We start from the raw sequence: 18,428 nt of genomic DNA on the forward strand, positions 1-18,428 counted from the left end.
TTCCTTTGAAGGATTAGGCTCCTTGCCTGGGCAGAAGACAGCCAAGGTCAGCCTGAGCCTAGACTCCTAGTGACCCGTGACACTGCAGACAGTGATAGATGTTCACGTCCACGCTGAGGTATCCGCAGGTGGCGGATTGAGAGTGGTCGGAGGAGAAGTGGAACTAGAAATCACACACTCACGGGGGCACGGGCCAAAGGTCAGGGAAAATAGCTGAGGTCGTGGAGCTCTAGCGGAGCCAGGCTAGGGCCCAGGCCTCCCTCCTGTACGTGGCAAAGAGGTGATCCATATGCCACCATCCGCAGACTCTGGACTGCTAGGGCCCTGGATGCCCGAATTTCGGCCTTGTCTTCGGAGAAGTGACGCACACGCAGTGTGCCCCGGAGCCTGTGGACCAGCACAGGGCAAAATCGTGAAAAGGCGGGCTTCAGTTGACTTTGCCTGTGCTCTCCTTTGGCTGAGTGACATCCTGTGTTTCCTAGCAGGAGAAGGCATTTGTGGAGAGAGGCGGATTCCATGTGTGCAGGCAAAGTGTGTGCTGAGATGCTGAGTCGCTGGAGACCAGGGTGGACTCTTCAGACCCAGAATAGGCCTCTGGCAGGTATGTGTCAATGTTTTCTGCCCTGTGCTCTCAGCTGGGTATTTGCATACAATGTGACCAGCGGAATTAGTAGTCTCCGGAGAGGCTGCCACATGTCAGCAAGCTTCACCTGGCCAGGGTCGGCCCGTGATGTAGATCCCCGGTCAATCACCACTCTCTAGACCTTGCAGATAGACCAGCAGATCTTGTCTGCCCGTGGGCAACCAGTAGAGCCAGAGGCCTTCCCCCTTTGCCCTTTCGTCTCTAGGCACTCTGTCAGGCACTCCAAGCTGTGAAGTGACTCAGGGGGAGAAGGAAGAGATTTCAGAGAACGAACACATCCAGAGAGAGACAGAGAGAGGCAAGAGATGCTGAGTGGGGTGGCATTGCGTACTGATATCCTCTGGAAAGTGGGAAAGAGGTACCTACTGGCCTGTTGTAGCAATGCCCTGAACCAGTCGGAACCAGAAGCTCCCCTGTGCCTGCGTAGGCTTTCCCAGGGTGTGCTCAAATCCTGTGGCCACTAGGTGTCATAGGTCATAATGGAGGGCCCTGTGTCATCTGCCTGGCGGGCCAGATCTCTGCCATTGGCTCAGTCTTGTCACCAGGCCCATCATAAGCTCCGCCCACTGTTCCGGTGGTGGGACTGTCTCCATGGTGATGGCAAAGGAGCCTTAGTCCCGCCCACCTGGCCTTGACTTCACCTGGCTGGCCTAGTGACCCTCACTCAGACTCTGTGTTGATGAATCTTTATCATTTTGGATTTTATATTTAGATCTTCAATCTATTTTGAGTTTTATTTTTGTGCATGGTGTGAGGTATGGATCTTGTGTCTTTTTTCTTTTTTTTCGTGTATGGATATGCAGTTATGCCAGCACCATTTGTTAAAGACTGCCTTTTCCCCATTAACAGACTTTGGGCTTTTTTCAAATATCAGCTGTTCATAAGTGGGTGAATTTACACCTGGATTCCCAATTCTATTCCATTGACTATATATCTGCTGTTGTACCAGTACCAGGCTGTTCAGACTAGACTGGTGGCATAATAGGTTCTAAAATCAGGTAAGGTGAGACCTCCCACTTTCAAACTAGGAATACTTTACCCAACAAAGCTGTCATTTAAAAATGAGGGAGCAATTAAGAAATTCTCATATAAACAGAAAGTCTGGAAATTTGACACCACAAGACTAGCTTTCTGTCTTCTTGAGCTGCCTTTTGAAATTTCCGTTTAGCTCTTTCACATGATCATTTCTTTCCTTTGCTTTAGCTACTGTACATTCAAGAACAAGTCAGAGTTCCTTCTGGCATCCGTTTTGGTCTTTCTTTTCTTTCCTATCTTTTTAATGACCTTTTACTTTTTTTCATGTATAATGTCTTTAATGTGATCCCACAACATATCTGGTCTTTAGGCGGTGAGATTGAATGGTCTCTAAATTCAGGCGGGATATACTCAAGGTGGTACTTTGGATCTCTGGTCTTGTTTTAATTGTCTTTAACTTCAACCTGAAATTGCGTATTAGCAAACCCACCAAAAAAAAAATTTGTTTTTTTTTTTGGTGGGTTTAATGGGTGATCTGCTCCACAGTTGGCCACTGGCCTTGTTCTGACTGATGACATTGAGCTTCTCCTCATCTCTTCCCAAATGTAGTTGATTTGATTCCTGTGTATTTCATCTGGAAAGTTCCACGTATGTAGCTGCCATTTATGTTCGTGAAAAAAAGCTATTTACAATGAAAGATTTATTGCTTTTACAAACTTCTATAATTTCTGGCTTTGTTTCTACCACCAAGGCCATATTTTCTAACTACCAATCTTTCTTTGTTTCCAATTGTCACATTCCATTCTCCAGTAATTATCAATGCATCTTGATTGCATGTTTAATCAATTTCAGACTGCAAACGTTGGTAAAATCTTCTTTTTCTTCATCAGTGGCACTAGTGATTGGTGCATAAATTTCAATAATATTTGTTTTAACTGGCTTCCATGTTGTTGTTTGGAAACCCTGGTGGCATAGTGGTTAAGTGTTGCAGCTGCTAACCAAAAGGTTGGCAGTTCAAATCTGCCAGGTGCTCCTAAGAAACCTTGTGGGGCAGTTCTACTCTGTCCTGTAGGATCACTATGAATAAGAATTAACTTGATGGCAATGGGTTTGGTTTTTGGGGTTTTATGTTGTTGTTAGGTGCCTTCGAGTCGGTTCTGACTCATAGCAATCCTAGAGGACAGAGTAGAATTGCCTCATAGTGCTTCCAAGGAGGGGCTGGTGTGTTTGAACTGCTGACCTTTTGGTCAGTAGCTGAGCTCTTAACCACTGTTCTACCAGGGCACCATGGAGGCTTATGGATATTGTTCTGTCACTGACTCCATTGTACTTCAGGATAGATCTTGAAATGTTCTTTTTGATGATGAATGTAAAGCCATTCCTCTTAAGTTTGTCATTCCAAGCATAGTAGGGCATATGATTGTCTAGTTCAAAATGGCCAATTCCAGTACATTTCAGCTCACTAATGCCTAGGATATCGATGTTTATGCTTTTCATTTCACTTTTGATGGCTTCCAATTTTCCTAGATTCATACTTTGTACATTCCACATTCTGATTATTAATGGATCTTTACAGCTGTTTCTTCTCTTTTTGGGTTTTCCCACATCAGCAAATGAAGATCCAGAAAGATTTATTCTATCCATGTCATTAAGGTGGTCTACTCTACTTTGAGAAGGCAGCTTTTCCACAGTCTTATTCCCAATAGCTCCTAACCTGAGGGTCATATCTTCTGGCTATATATGAGAAAATGTTTGTTATTCACTGGCCAGTTTTTAGAAATTTGACACCCAGGTCCTTCTTCCTAGTCTGTCTTACCCTGGAATACTCCACTGAATCCTGTCAACCATGGATAATCCTGCTGGCATTTGAAATACTGATGGCATAGCTTGCAGGATCACAGCAACATACAAGCTAATGCAGTAGGAAAAATTGGCAGATGAGTAACGGAGAAACAAAAGGGAACAAAGTGCTTGGCATTTCTCAAGATGAAGGAACTGAAGAAAAAATTCAAGGCTCAAGTTGCAATAAGGAAGAAGTCTGTGGGCAAAATACTGAACTCCACATGAAGCATCCAAAGAAGACTGAAGAAATGTATAGAATCACTGCACCAAAAAGAACTGGCCAACATTCAACCATTTCAGGAGGTAGAATATGCTCAAGAACCAATGAAGGAAGAAGTCCAAGCTACACTAAATACATTGGCAAAAAACAAAGCTCAAGGAATTGACAGGATACCAATTTAGATGTTTCAACAAAAAGTTGCAACTATGGAAGTACCAATTTTTCTGTGCCAAGAAATTCGGGAGATAGATAATCGGCCAACCAAGTGGAGAGATTCATATTTGTGCACATTCCAAGGAAAGGTGACCCAATTAAAGGTGGAAATTATATATAAAAAAAAAATCATTAATATCACACGCAAGTAAAATTTTGCTAAAAATCATTCAAAAATACTTGCAGGGGTCCATGGGCAGGGAACTGCCAGAAATTTAGCAGGCAACACACCTGTCAAAAGCAAAGACACAAAGACCTCAAGGGACAGGAAACTGAATGGACACTGGGAACCTGGAGTAAAAGAGAAAGCGGAAAAGAGAATACACAATGCTGGGTTTGCAACTAATGTCACAAAAACTATTAGTGTCTAAATTTTTGAATGAGAAATTAATCTGTGCTGCAAATTTTTGCCTAAATCACTATAAAATTAAACAATAAAAATTAAAAACTTTTCTTCACCAAACAGCTTTACCAAAAAAGTGAAAATGTGAGTTAAAAACCTGGCAGAATGTCTTGGAAATCATATATTAGATAAGAATCTAGTAACCAAAATTTGTTTTAAAATTCAGTAATTCAACAACAAAGAAACAAATAATCCAATCATAAAATGGGTGAAGGACCTGAATAAACGTTTCACCAAATGGCCACCAAACACATGAAAAGATACTCAATGTCATTAGCCTTCAGAGAGGTACAAATCATAAGCAAAATGAGATATAAATTCATTCCCTCTAAGACGGCTAATGGAGCCCTGTTGGTGAAGTGGTTAATAGCTACCCTGCCAACTAGAGTTCGGCAGTTTGAATCTACCAGCGTCTGTTTGGAAACCATGTTGGGCAGTTCTACTGTATCGTATAGGTTCACTATGAGTCAGAATGGACTCGACAGCCACAGGTTTGGTTTTGGTTTTGAGATAGATACTACTCAAAAAAAGAAAATAACAAATGTTGGCAAGGATGTGGGGAAACTGGAATCCTTACACAATGCCGGTGAGACTGTAAAATTGTACAGCCTTTGTGGGAAATAAATAAATAGATAGATTAGATAGATAGACAGATGATAGATAGATAGATGATAGATAGATAGATAGATAGATAGATAGATAGATAGATAGATAGATAGATAGATAGATAGATGATAGATAGACGATAGATAGATAGATGATAGACAGGTAGACAGGTAGGTAGATAGGTAGGAAGGTAGGTAGGTAGGTAGATAGGTACATAGACAGATGATAGATAGATAAACGAATGAATGAATAAATAAATATGTAATAAATAAATAAAAAGAGAGTGAATAGTATATGTTGGTGGCAATGTGGGGAGATTGGAACTCTTGGCCATTGCTGGTGTAAAATGCTACATCCAGGATTTTAAATTGTATGGCACTTTTTTCTAAAAACTAGAAATAGAACTACTCTCTGATCCAGCAATCCAACTTCTAGATACATACCCTAGAGACCTAAAGATAATGATGTGGACAAACATATACACACTTATATTCATTGCTGCTTTATTAACAATAGCAAATGCATGGAAACAAGTGAAGTGCCCATCAAAGGATGAATGGATAAGCAAATTGTGGCACATAGATAATGGAATACTATGCAACCATAATGAACAATGATGACTTGCAAAACACTTTATAGTACGGATGGCCATGGAGGGAATGTTGCTAACTGAAATAAGTCAAGCATATAAGGACAAATATTTTATGATCCCTATTTTACAAAAGGACAAGAATATACATAAGGAGAGAGACAACGTTCATTGGTGGTTACCAGGGAAATGTGGGGGGAGGTGAATGTACACTTTAAATCATAGAGACTTGACAGTTTTTTTTTGGTGATAAGAAGTGTGGCACTGAATGTGGATGTAGTGAGGACAACAGAACCAAAGTAAAAATCAGTGTTTGAGCACATGTGGGTGGGTATAATCATATTGCCATTTGGGTAGATAGAGCTGTGTGTGTAGATGAGAACAGAAAGAAGTATCTATAGGTATGTGTAAATACAGATATGTGGGTGATTTCAAAAACATTCACTGACTACTGAAATACAGATACCTCACAAAAAAACCAAACCAAACCCAGTGCCTTTGAGTCGATTCCGACTCATAGGGACCCTATAGAATTGAGTAGAACTGCCCCATAGAGTTTCCAAGGAGCACCTGGCGGATTCAAACTGCTGACCCTTTGGTTTGCAGCTAGAACACTTAACCACTACGCCACCAGAGTTTCCAGATATCTCACAGACATAACCAGACTCCTTCCAAGACTGGTTTTCTGGATTTAAAGCTTAAGACAATAGTCTCATGGGACAATTCAGTAAACTGGCATAACATAGTTTACACAAATTATAATCTTCATCCTAGTGAAGTGAGTAGTGTCTGAGGTCTTGAAAGCTTGTGAGCAGCCATCTAAGAACTACAGGTTTCTACTCTGCAGCAGCAAAACGGTAAGCAGCCATCCAAAAACTCAGGGAAGAAACAAGTCTACAGGAACTATAACTTCATTTACCCCAAGACCGAAGAACTAGGTGGTGCCCAGCTACCACCATTGAACAGGGTCAAAAAAGATGATTCCGGGGAGTTGGAGAAAAATGTGGAGCAGAACATAAATTCTTATTTAAAAAATCCAGACAAATTGGAACAGTTGAGAACAAAGAACTCCCTGCGATTGTCACCCTGAAACATTCTTTAAACGTATAACCAAGACTGTCCCTTAACATCGCCATATAAAGAAACAGCAGAGAGGCACACAAAATAAAGGCTATTACCCGTAAGATCAGTGCTTTACTGAAAAACCATCAGTATGATAACTGATGGTCAACAATTACTCAACAGCAAAGATGAGAAGATAAGAGGCCAGGGAAACAAGAGTACTAGATTTATAACAAACATAACACAATTAAAGGGGCTGTCAACACATTGTAATAAGTGTAACTAATGTCACTAAAAAAAAAAAAAAATTGTGTGGAAATTGTCAGATGGGAGCCTGACTTGCTGTGTAAACTATCAAAAAAAATTAAATAAAAAAAAAAGATACATTTCTAGGATGGCACCCAGATGTCTAAGTTTATCTCTTCCTTGGGTGGCCAGGCTGGCAAATCTTGGCAAATTTTCAATTGTGCTTTTCACAGTGAGTTGTGTAGCCCTGCAAATGGCTGTCAAGTATTTCCGGTCCCTTTGCTGTGGACAAAACTCTCAAAAATGTATTTGTTAAAACAACAACCATTTGTTTATTCTCACAATTGCATGGGTCAGGTAGGCAGTTCTGCTGATGTCACCTATGCATTGTTGATCTTGGCTTACCTTATGGGAAAAGCTGTCTGGTCAGTTGATTTAAGAGGGTTCATTCTCAAGTCTGGTGGTGGGCTAGACATTAGCTGGTATGACTGAAGAGCAGGATAACTGGGCTATGTTTCTCCCATTAGCCAATATTCTAGTCTCTTTTTTTTTTTTTTTTTTTTCATATGGCAGTTTCACATTGTTCCAAGAGAGTGTGCAAAAGCATCAAAGCCTCTCAAAGTCTTGGAACTGGACTGAATGTCACTTTTGTCACCTCTGTTAGCCAAAATAATTCTCAAGAGTAAACTACATTCAAGGATTGGTCAAACTGATTCAACCACCTGATGTGTACAGCTGCAAAGAGCACTGGACGGCTTGGAGACTTGGGGCTATGTTTTCATTTCACCATAATGAGTAGCAAAACTTTGTGAAGGAAAAGTTGTTTCCAATATATTAGCTTTCAACAAAATTTGGAAGGCAATCTACTTATGTTATATACATTTCAAAAAATATTTTTTGATGAAAGATGAGTGTGAGAAATTGGCAGGTAATTTGGATAGAATTGAAAGAATTGAGCTCAATTCAATTATAACACAATTTTCAACAGCTTCTATTTCCGGCTACTTTAAAAGTGACGAAATTAAGCATTTTGAGCTATTAAAAAATAGAAACAGAATTGAGGCTGAATTTATTGTCTTCTAGGTAAGTTTTATCCTTCCATGGATACGTTAATAAATCTTCATTGAAAATCAAAATATTCTCCTCATAAAAACAAATATTTACAATGATTTTTTAAAATATTGATTAATAATATTTTTTTCTAAATTTGCAATTGAATTATAACTCAATAGTGTAATTTCTATTGTTATAAAATAAACTTACTCGAAAGAGAGCTTTCAATAACACTAAAACATTATAAGAAATTAAAAATAAGAATGTGATTCATAAAATGCCATTATCTGTGAGGAAAGTTAAATTGAAATATGACTTTAGGAGAAGAAGGAAAAATGTAAATCTGATTGTTCAAAATGATTTTTTCATAATTTGAATGAATTTTGATGTATAATGGAGATTACACTTCTTTCTGATATTGAAGCTTATGATGAAATGTTTTATATGTCAAATTGAATTCCTGGGGTGTATATACATATACAAAACTAATTTAATGGCATGTGGACAAAAAATTTGAAAACTACTCTTACATATTAAGTAAACTGAAAGGCAAAGGATCTGCTATAAAGAACCTGGAATGACGCAATTTGAAAATGAAAGAACATGAGATTGTATGAAAGCATTTACTAGAAAAGATGTTTACCAGTGTGGGTAGATTCTTAAAGGATTGCTCCAATTCTGTCAACAGTAGCTTTTGCAACTGGTAGCTGTACCCAAGTTAATTCAACTGTACGGGTCTCAATTTCATCAGCATAAAAGCTAAGTTGGCTGTGTCACTTCAACCACAAAATGAGATTATCATTTCCCACAGGAGGAGTGAAGTGAAAGTTCTCTGTAAAAAGGGATTGATTACCCATCATTGATTCAATTTAAGATAAATACCAGTTATTTCCCAAGACCAAAGAAAATTATAAATTATATAAGTGTCATGTATGTAGTGAAAGATAAATTTGTAAACACCCAGAGAAACAGAAATTAAACAAAAGAAAAACCATTATCTCATCACTCAATTACTAAGACAATGTTTCTACAGTGTTTATATTTGCATGTACAAGACTGTTTAATTCATTCCTTATCAACTCATGCTTTAAAAAAAAAACCATTGCCATTCAGTGGATTCCACCTGACAGTGACACTATAGAACTGAATATTAAAAATTAGAATAATGATCATAAGTTTAAAGTCATATGACTCTTCCAGTTAATTTCTTGGGCCATACAAAATTGTTCTGCAAATTATTTTTTTCTTCCTCAATAAAACTCCTGGCAAATTATTTCTCCCACTATTTTTTTGTTTTATTTGGAATTTAAACTAGAGAAAAGAGAACGGTTTTCAAGTTTGTCAAGCAAAACTGAGTTAAGAAGATAGAACTGATATGTCTAGTTGCAAATGACAGCCTGAATTTCATTTTATTTTGAATAAGTTTAGGTGAACACTACTGTGCAACACTTTGGCAAATTCAAATAAGTTTTTTGAATTTTTCTATGGTGGTTGGGAGTTTTGTTGACAAGCATTTACTAATTATGCTCATGTTCCAAATATATACATATATATATACAAGATAAATAAAGTATTTATAACACTTGTGATGATTAAGTGGGAAAACTAACAGCGTGCAACACAGACAGGGCAGGAACTTATTTTCTCTATTTTTTGCATTTTCTTGTTTTCTGAGACCCATTTCTAAGCCTCCAGTACAGCCTGTTGAAACTATCATTCAGTCCTGTTGGAGCTCCTTTGAAAATATGTTCAGGTTATAGACCTAATTTATTCAACTATAAGATACCACATATACACACACACAGATGCACACACAGACCCACACATACAGTATTCACTCAATAAAAATTGGTGGACTCAATATTACAGCCCCATTTCCTTGAGTTTGTTCATTCTAGTCTGTCCTGAATAAAATGCCTTCTTCACTGAAAAGTGTATCCTAAAATCCTGCCCATTCTCCAAAAAAACCAGGCCATCATCAAATAATATCTTTTTTATGATGATATATTTCTAATATCTCCAAATTGATTCTAATTATTCCTTGGCCCAAACCTTCTAGGGTAATTATTATAGTGGCAATAGCCACTTTCTTTATTGCTCCAGCATCACCACTAGATTATGCATTTCTTGAAGGTGTGTCTTATCTTTAATTCCATTTGTATGTACATATATATATGCATAAGCAAAAAAGTGTGTTTCTTAAGAAATTACTGCACTCCAGGTATCTTATAAGACAGAAGGATGGAATTAATGTTTATTCAGATAATGCAAGGTGCCCCACATGATAACCGTATTATCTTTTGGTCTTCACCCTCAGATAATGACCTATCGCATGATATCACATTTTCATAGATTTAAAGCTAAAAATGAAAGAGCTTGTGGTCTTTTCTTACAATTATGAGACAAAGCCAAATTTAGTCACCTTGAACCAAAATCCAAATCCTTTCTACTGTGCAATATTACTTAAAATTTTTATAGATATCTTCAGAAACAAGCTTTTTAGACAAACTTTATTTCTACTTAGGGACAAATACTACTGAAATACTATGTTTAATGAAAAAAGAATTTAATATCCTTTATCTTCCTGACTGTATTCTTGACATCCTTATTCCTCAGGCTGTAGATCAAGGGATTCAACATGGGGATCACCACTGTGTAAAACACAGAGGCTACTTTGAAAGTGTGCCTGGAGTTTTTTGAGTTGGGCACACAGTAGAGGAACAGGATGCTGGCATGGAAGATAGTGATGGCAGTCAGACGAGAGGCACAGGTAGAGAATGCCTTATGACAACCACTGGCTGAACTCATTTTCAAGATGGTGACAACGATAAACACACAAGAGGTGAGAATGATAAGTAATACACTCACCTCATTAAAAGTACCAATGATAAAAAGCAACAACTCATTGAGGTAAGTATTAGAGCAAGAAAGGGAAAGAAGTGTGGAGAACTCGCAGAAGAAGTGATTGATTATGTTGGAACTATGAAAAGATCATTTCAAAGCAGAGCGTGTGAATATCAAGGAACACCCTACTCCCCATGCATATGATCCCACCACCAGCATAGCACAGAATCTCTGTGTAGAGACTGGCAACTGTGTAGAGCAGAGGGTTACAAATGGCCACAAAGCGGTCATAGGCCATTACAGCTAATAAAATTGATTCAGTCACCACAAAGGTACCAAAGAGAAATAACTGCACTACACATCCTAAAAATGAAATGGTTCTGTCTTCTACAACTAGGTTCTCCAGAATCTTAAGAGCAATGATGGAGGAATAGCAGAAGTCCACAAATGAGAGGTGGCTGAGGAAGAAGTATATGGGGGTGTGCAGTTTGGGGTTAATTTTGATGATTACAATCATTCCAATATTCCCTACAACGGTGACACTGCAGATGGCCAGAAATACCAAGAAGAGGGGAATCTTCAGTTTTGGGTAATCTGAGAAGCCCAAAAGAGAAAATGTGACACCACCTTTATTACCCTCTGACAATAACATGGCTTCTGTTTGTCGAAATCTAAAAGTCCTAGAAGTTAAAAAAAAAATTAACATAGTGGGGATATACAGAGCTTGGATCGACTTCCCATGTCAAGATTGGAAAGCATATCTGTTCTGGAATCTGTATTTTTATTATCCAAAATGTGGTAAATTTCTAAAATTTTAAAATATGATTATCACTTAAAGAATTTAGAGATCGTTCGGTAATTTTAAGTCAAGTTCTCAGGTAACAACTACAGCTCTCCTTGAATGAAATCAGTTCATAGAAGACAAGCTTAGCCCAATGTTGGATTATGTCAGTCTCACAGTCAATAACTAAAATCAGAAAAACCTAAACTATATTATTTAATCAGATCATAACATCTACACACTATGGACATAAAGAATGGGTAGCCTAACACTTCCCATTTGTGTTTTTATTAATTCTGCATAGCACTTTAATCTATGTTTTTCTTCTGACACACTATCACTCATATCAAAATAAATCTCAATTACTTTTTAGCAGCCTGTGTGGTACTATTGGTTAATGCCCTTGGCTAGAAACCAAAAATTTGAAGGTTCCTGCCCACCCACAGGCACCTTTGAAAAAAGGGTTGGTGATCTAATTCTGAAAAATCAGACATTGAAAAATTTATCGAGCATGGTGCTACTCTTATACTTACGAAGTCCCCATGATTCTAAGTTGACTTGTTGGCAATATTTTTTCATTCTTCAAATCTGGTAGTTCTGAGTTCCAATCCTCCCTCATTGTTTGAGGAATAAAAAGGCTAGGGTAGATGATAAATATAATCCAGTCTACATTCTTATTCTAAAGATGGCATAACAGCAGTCAGAAGATGCCTTGAGACATCTAAGTCAATTGGCATAATAAAATCTATTAAGAAAACATTCTGCATCCCACTTTGGAGAGTGGCATCTGGGTATTAAACACTAACAAGTAGCCATCTAAGATGAATCAATTGGTCTCAACCCACCTGAACCAAAGGAGAATGAAGAATACCGAGGACACAAGGTAATTATGAGCCCAAGAGACAGCAAGGGCCACATAAACCAGAGACTACATCAGCCTGAGACCAGAAGAGCTAGGTGGTGCCTGGCTACAACCGATGACTGCCCTGATTAGGAACACAACCGAGAACCCCTGAGGGAGCAGGAGAGCAGTGGGATGCAGACCCCAAATTCTCGTGAAAAGACCAGACTTAATGGTCTGACTGAGACTAGTAAGACCCCAGTGGTCATGGCCCCAGAACTTCTGTTGGCCCAGGATAGGAACCATTCCCAAAGACAACTCTTCAGACAGGGATCGAACTGGACAATGGGATGGAGAGGAATGCCAGTGAGGAGTGAGCTTCTTGGATCAGGTGAACACTTGAGACTATGTTGGCATCTACTCTCTGGAGGGGAGCTAGGAGGATAGAGGGGGGTAGAAGCTGGTGAAAAAGACAGGAAATGAGAGAGTAGAGGGAGGGAGCAGGCTGTCTCATTAGGGAGAGAGCAATTGGGAGAATATAGCAAGGTGTTTATAAGTTTTCCTGTGAGAGACTGACTTGATTTGTGAACTTTCACTTAACGCACAATAAAAATTAAAAACAAGAAAAAAGATGCCTTGACTTTCACAACAACGTGCAGATAAAATCCAGTCTGTGATCCCCAGCCATGCACTCATTTCTCTAGCCTATACAGTGGTCCATTTTATGAGTCTACCTAACATGTTTCCTTTGTTAATGATCATCCTCTTAAATTTTGAGCAAAGTAGAGACTCTAAATCGTGGGAAATAGTCCAATGACACTGTTAGGTGCCACAGAGATGAGAACAGAATGCAGATGAAACACGGGAGAATAGGATTTAGAGATGTTTTCACGCAGGAATAATAACTAAAGACTCTTGGACTGAGAAATTCCCATTCCCACAGCCTCTCCCATTCACTTCTCTTCCTCTGACACAGCTAGGATACTCATTCTGACCCTGTATTATGTATGTATAAGAATTAAAAACATGGAATATTAGAGCACAATGAAGTCATTTCATGAGAAAACTGTAATACAGAAGAATCATTGTATTTCTGGAATTGGTGCCCAGCAACTCTTAGATCCCAACATAATGAGAAACTCCTTCTCTATCTATGATTTTGGTAAGTTTGTCTCTGATTCTGAAACTCAACACATCATTTTCAGTTGGTCCTTGAAATAAAGATGTCAGGTCATATGCTGTACTGAGTCCCCCAATGGCCCTATCCCGTTCCTACATAAACCTGAGTGTTAAAGACAACCTCAAAAGGCAATCCCATTGCACAATTAGTCATTTTAATTATCACATATTTTTCCTTGAAAATACATTTCATTTATCTAAGGCATTTAAATCTTAATTTTAATCAAATATATGTCTTAATGCAATGGTTCTTCTCTGTCCCAAATTGTGATATTAAATTGATGATAAATGTATTTTCCTATTCAATCAAGGAAATAGGATAGCTAAAATTTCTTCCTTGAATTTCCTCCCATTTTATTGTTTGTTTGCTCTCAGGGGATACTTGAGTTCCCTGATTTATGCTTTGTAATTTTAGTTAAAGGCAGAACGATTGAGGGAGATGATGCATATGATGCACATGATAGTTTTCGTTTTTTTTACTAAAGATTCTATCCAATCTCTGATTATTCCACTCTACTTAAAAACTTTTCTACTGTATCTTGACAACTGCTCCAAAAATTTACAAAAGTATGAAAATATACATTCTCAAATCTCACAAGGCTCCTCTATTGCCCCACCCGAGGTACCTGTCATTCAGGGCACTATTACCGAGGGGCCAAGTCCTCTATGCAAAGCTCTGCATAAGGGCTGCACATCCTGTTCCTTGCATGTTCAGACAAGTAGCTTTTGTGATGGCCTGGTATTCCTCAAGAACTCTCTATATCTAATGTTTACGTTTTCCCCCTTTTACTGTGTTCCCTAGATACCCTGCTATCATAATGTCTTTAAATCTTAAAACAAACCTGCTAATGGCAAAGAGAAGGCCTCTCCTTCCTCTGGGACACTGGGCTGGGATTAAAAGTATATGCATCTTATATCTGTGTCACAACCTTGGGACATGAACACTAGAGACTGTGTTGCTCCAATCTCTGGAGGACAAAAGCCAAACAATTAAAATTAACTACCTTTCTCAGCTGTATTAGAAAACCTGGAAGAAAATTATATTATCATTAAGAACACTTTGTAAGAATCATTTTATATTTCAAATTCATTTTGCCGTGTCTCCTGAACACTCCCATGCTCCCCATTAGTTATCAAGTGTATGTATCCATAGAGCTCATAACTGTCAAATAATAATTGGCTGATGATTATGTGCCAATCAGATAGGTGACAGTGATATCTAAAGGCAGTTTTCATTTGTCCTTCTATTAATATGAGCCCGATTGTACAACTCTTCAAACATTTTAGTGTTATTTGTATTCCTTTAATTTGGACTCTTTAATGGTAACTTCCATTCATTTTTTCTATAGGACTAATTGTTGCTTTCTCTTCTGTGTGATATAAGTGGAGATTATTTCCTCAATTTTTCTTTCATCAATTTATTTTATTTTGTTTTTTTCTGTGAAGTCTCTGTATATTCATGTCATCTAAATTTTCAACTTTGTTTTCAAAACCTGTTTTGATGTATGGAGTAAGAAAGAGATACAATTTTATCTTTCTCATATGGCTAAAGAAAGATGTTCATTTGGCTCTTGAATTTCTGTTTGTCCCAATATAACAATATTTTAATAATAAGCCAAAACAAACAAAGAAACAAAAAATCCTGTTGTCGAGTTGTTTCTGACTCGCAGTGACCCTATAGGACAGAGTGGAATTGCCCCATAGATTTTCAAGGAGAGACTGGTGATTTCGAATGCTGACTTTTTGGTTAACAGCCATACTCTTATCCACTGAGCTACCAGGGTTCCATTTTAATAAAAGAAATACTGCAATTTATTTTAAACTTTGTAGGATGAGCCTTCCTACTCTAATTTGGTTTATTTTACTTTTTCAATCTTTTTTTTTTCTTGAATTTCTCTGATTGTTCATTCATTGGAGCACCATAAGAGCAATTTTGAGGTATTATACTTCAGTATCCCAAACGAATCTTGTATTATATTCATTCCCATCCAAGTAAATGTGTGTTAGACTAAATCGTGTCTTAGAACGATTTCCAGACCTGGTAATACTCCAAATGTAGCCTTTGAATAAATGATATTCAGGCATAAACTAGGGATTTTGAAATGACTACAACAATTGTTCTTTCTGAAGGGCAATTGAATTTGAATGATCTCTTAGACTGAGTGAAATAATAGGATGAACGTGCACTAGAATTGGGGTCAAAGAGCTGAATTTCTGTCATCAACCTATCATTTCTGGTTATATGAACTTCTGTGAATCTCAAATTCCTTGAACCTCTGTGTCACCATATATGCAGTGGAATAATCATCCTTTTCCTCTCTCCTTCTCAGCCTAAGCAGATTGTTTCCAGCGTAAGGCTGCTCATCCACGCTGTTGTTGTAGGTGCCGTCCAGTCTGTCCTGACTCATGGTGACCTTATGTACAACAGAACAAAACACAGCCTGGTCCTGTGCCATGCTCGTGATTGTTTTTATACTTGACGCCCAGTGTTACAGCCACTGTGTCAATTCATCTTGTTGAGGGTCTTCCTCTTTTTTGCTGACCTTCAAAAAGGTGGACGGTTTTTACCAAGTGTAATGTCCTTCTGTAGGACTGGTCCCCCCTGATAACATGTCCAAAGTATGAGCGACAAAGTCTCACCATCATCGCTTATAAGTAGCATTCTGGCTGTACTTCTTCCAAGACAGATTCGTTCATACTTTTAGCAGCCCGTGGTATATACAATATTCTTCACCAACATCATAATTCAAAAGTGTCAGTTCTTCTCCTTATTCATTGCCCTGCTCTCACATGCAAATCATATCAGGCAATTGAAAACACTATGGCATGGGTCAAGCACACCTTAGTCCTTAACGTTACATATTAGTTTTAACACATCAAAGAGTTCTTTTGCACCAGATCTGACAAATGCAATGTGTCCTTTGATTTCTTGTCTGCTGCTTCCGTGGACATTAATTGTGGATCCAAGTAAAATGAAATCCTTGACAGCTTCAATAATTTCTCATTTTATCATGATGTTGCTTATTGGTCAGCTGTAAGGATTTTTGTTTTTGTTTTTTATGTTGAGGCATAATCCAGACTGAAAGCTGTGGTCTTGGATCATTACCCAGTAAGTACCTCAAGTCCTCTTTACTTTCAGCAAGCAAGGTTTTGTCATCTGCATAACACAGATTGTTAATGAGTCTTCCTCAAATCCTGATGCTGCGTTCTTCTTCATTTATTCCAGCTTCTCAGAGTATTAACTCAACATGCAGATTGAATTAGTATGGTGAAAGGATACAACCTTGATGCACAGTTTTCTTGCATTTAAACTACACAGTATCCACTTGTTCTGTTCAAAAACTGCCTCTTGAACTAAGTACAGGTTCCTTGTGAGCACAATAAAGTGTTCTGGAATTCATGTTCTTCACAATGCTGTTCATAATTGGTTATGATCCACAGAGTCAAAGGCCTTTGCATAGTCAGTAAAACACAGGTAAACATCGTTCTGGTATTCCATTTTCAGCCAGGATTGATCTGACCTCAGTAATGATATCCCTGGTTCCCTGTCATCTTCTGAGTCCACCTTGAATTTCTGGCAGTTCCCCGTCAATATATTGTTGTAGCCACTTTTGAACAATCTTCAGCAAAATTTTTCTTGTGTGTGATATTAATGACATTGTTCAAAATTTCCTCATTCTTTTGGATCACCTTTCCTGGAAATAGGCATAAATATAGATCTCTTCCAGTGAGTTGGCCAGGTAGTCATTTTCCAAATTCTTGGCTTAGGCAAGTGAGTACTTCCAGCGCTGCATCCATTTGTTGGAACATCTCAGCTGGTATTCCAACAATTCCTTGAGCCTTGTTTTTCACCAGTGCCTTCAGCGTAGCTTGGACTTCTTCCTTCAGTAGCATTCGTTCCTACTCATTGCTATCTCCTGAGATGTTTGAACATCGACCAATTGTTTTGGTATAGTGACTCTGTGTATTCCTCCCATCATCTTTTGGTGCTTCCTAAGTCATTTAATATTTTCCCCCATAGAATCCTTCAATATTGCAGCTTGCTGCTTGAATTTTTTCTTCAGTTCTTTCAGCTTGAAAAATGCAGAGTACATTCTTCCTTTTTGGTTTTCCATCCACAGGTCGTCACACATGTCATTATAATACTTTGTTTTCTCAAGCCACCCTTTGAAATCTTCTTTTCAACTATTTTACTTCATCATTTATTCCTTTTGCTTTAGCTACTCAACATTCTAGAGCAACTTAGAGTTTCTTCTCACAGCAACTTTTTTTTCATAATTTTTATTGAGCTTTAAGTGAACGTTTACAAATCAAGTCAGTCTGTCACATATAAGCTTATATACGCCTTACTCCATACTCCCACTTATTCTCCCCCTAATGTGTCAGCCCTTCCAGTCTCTCCTTTCGTGACAATTTTTCCAGTTTCTAACCCTCTCCACCCTCCTATCTCCCCTCCAGACAGGAGATGCCAACACAGTCTCAAGTGTCCACCTGATACAAGTATTCTCACATTAACTTTGATCTTATTTATTTAATTATTTTTTTCTGTTTAATGAGCTCTTGCTTTCTTCATGTATGATGTCCTTGATATCATTCCACAACACATCTGGTCTCTGGTCATTAGTATTCAATATGTTAAATCTCTTCTTGAGATGGTCTCTAAATTCAGGTGAGATGTACTCAAGATCAAACTTTGGCTCTTGTAGACTTGTTAATTTTCATCAGTTTCAACTTCAACTTGCATATGAGCAATTGATGGTCTGTTCCACAGTTGGCCCCTGGCTTTGTTCTGACCGATGATATTGAGCTTTTCCATCCTCTCTTCCCATAGATGTAGTCAATTTGATTCCTGTGTATTCCATCTGTTGGTAGAAAAAGGTATTTGCCATAAAGAAGTCATTGGTCACAAAAAATTCTATCATGCAGTCTGT

At 38.1% G+C, this 18,428-nt stretch overlaps 1 protein-coding gene across 1 annotated transcript in view; it reads right to left on the reverse strand.

Annotated features, from left to right (window-relative positions):
* The window catches only part of LOC135229136 (olfactory receptor 5J3-like), a 33,699-nt gene extending 17,746 nt beyond the window's left edge, over positions 1 to 15,953 (reverse strand). Inside the window, exons 1-2 of the mRNA XM_064278918.1 lie at positions 15,772 to 15,953; positions 10,907 to 11,376 (exon numbers count right to left, since the gene is read on the reverse strand). Coding sequence (XP_064134988.1) covers positions 10,907 to 11,376; positions 15,772 to 15,953 — 652 coding nt within the window. The remainder of the gene's footprint in view (positions 1 to 10,906; positions 11,377 to 15,771) is intronic.
* Between the last annotated feature and the right edge of the window lie 2,475 nt (positions 15,954 to 18,428).

Source organism: Loxodonta africana, unplaced genomic scaffold (assembly GCF_030014295.1).
Source record: "Loxodonta africana isolate mLoxAfr1 unplaced genomic scaffold, mLoxAfr1.hap2 scaffold_100, whole genome shotgun sequence".
NCBI lineage: Eukaryota > Metazoa > Chordata > Mammalia > Proboscidea > Elephantidae > Loxodonta > Loxodonta africana.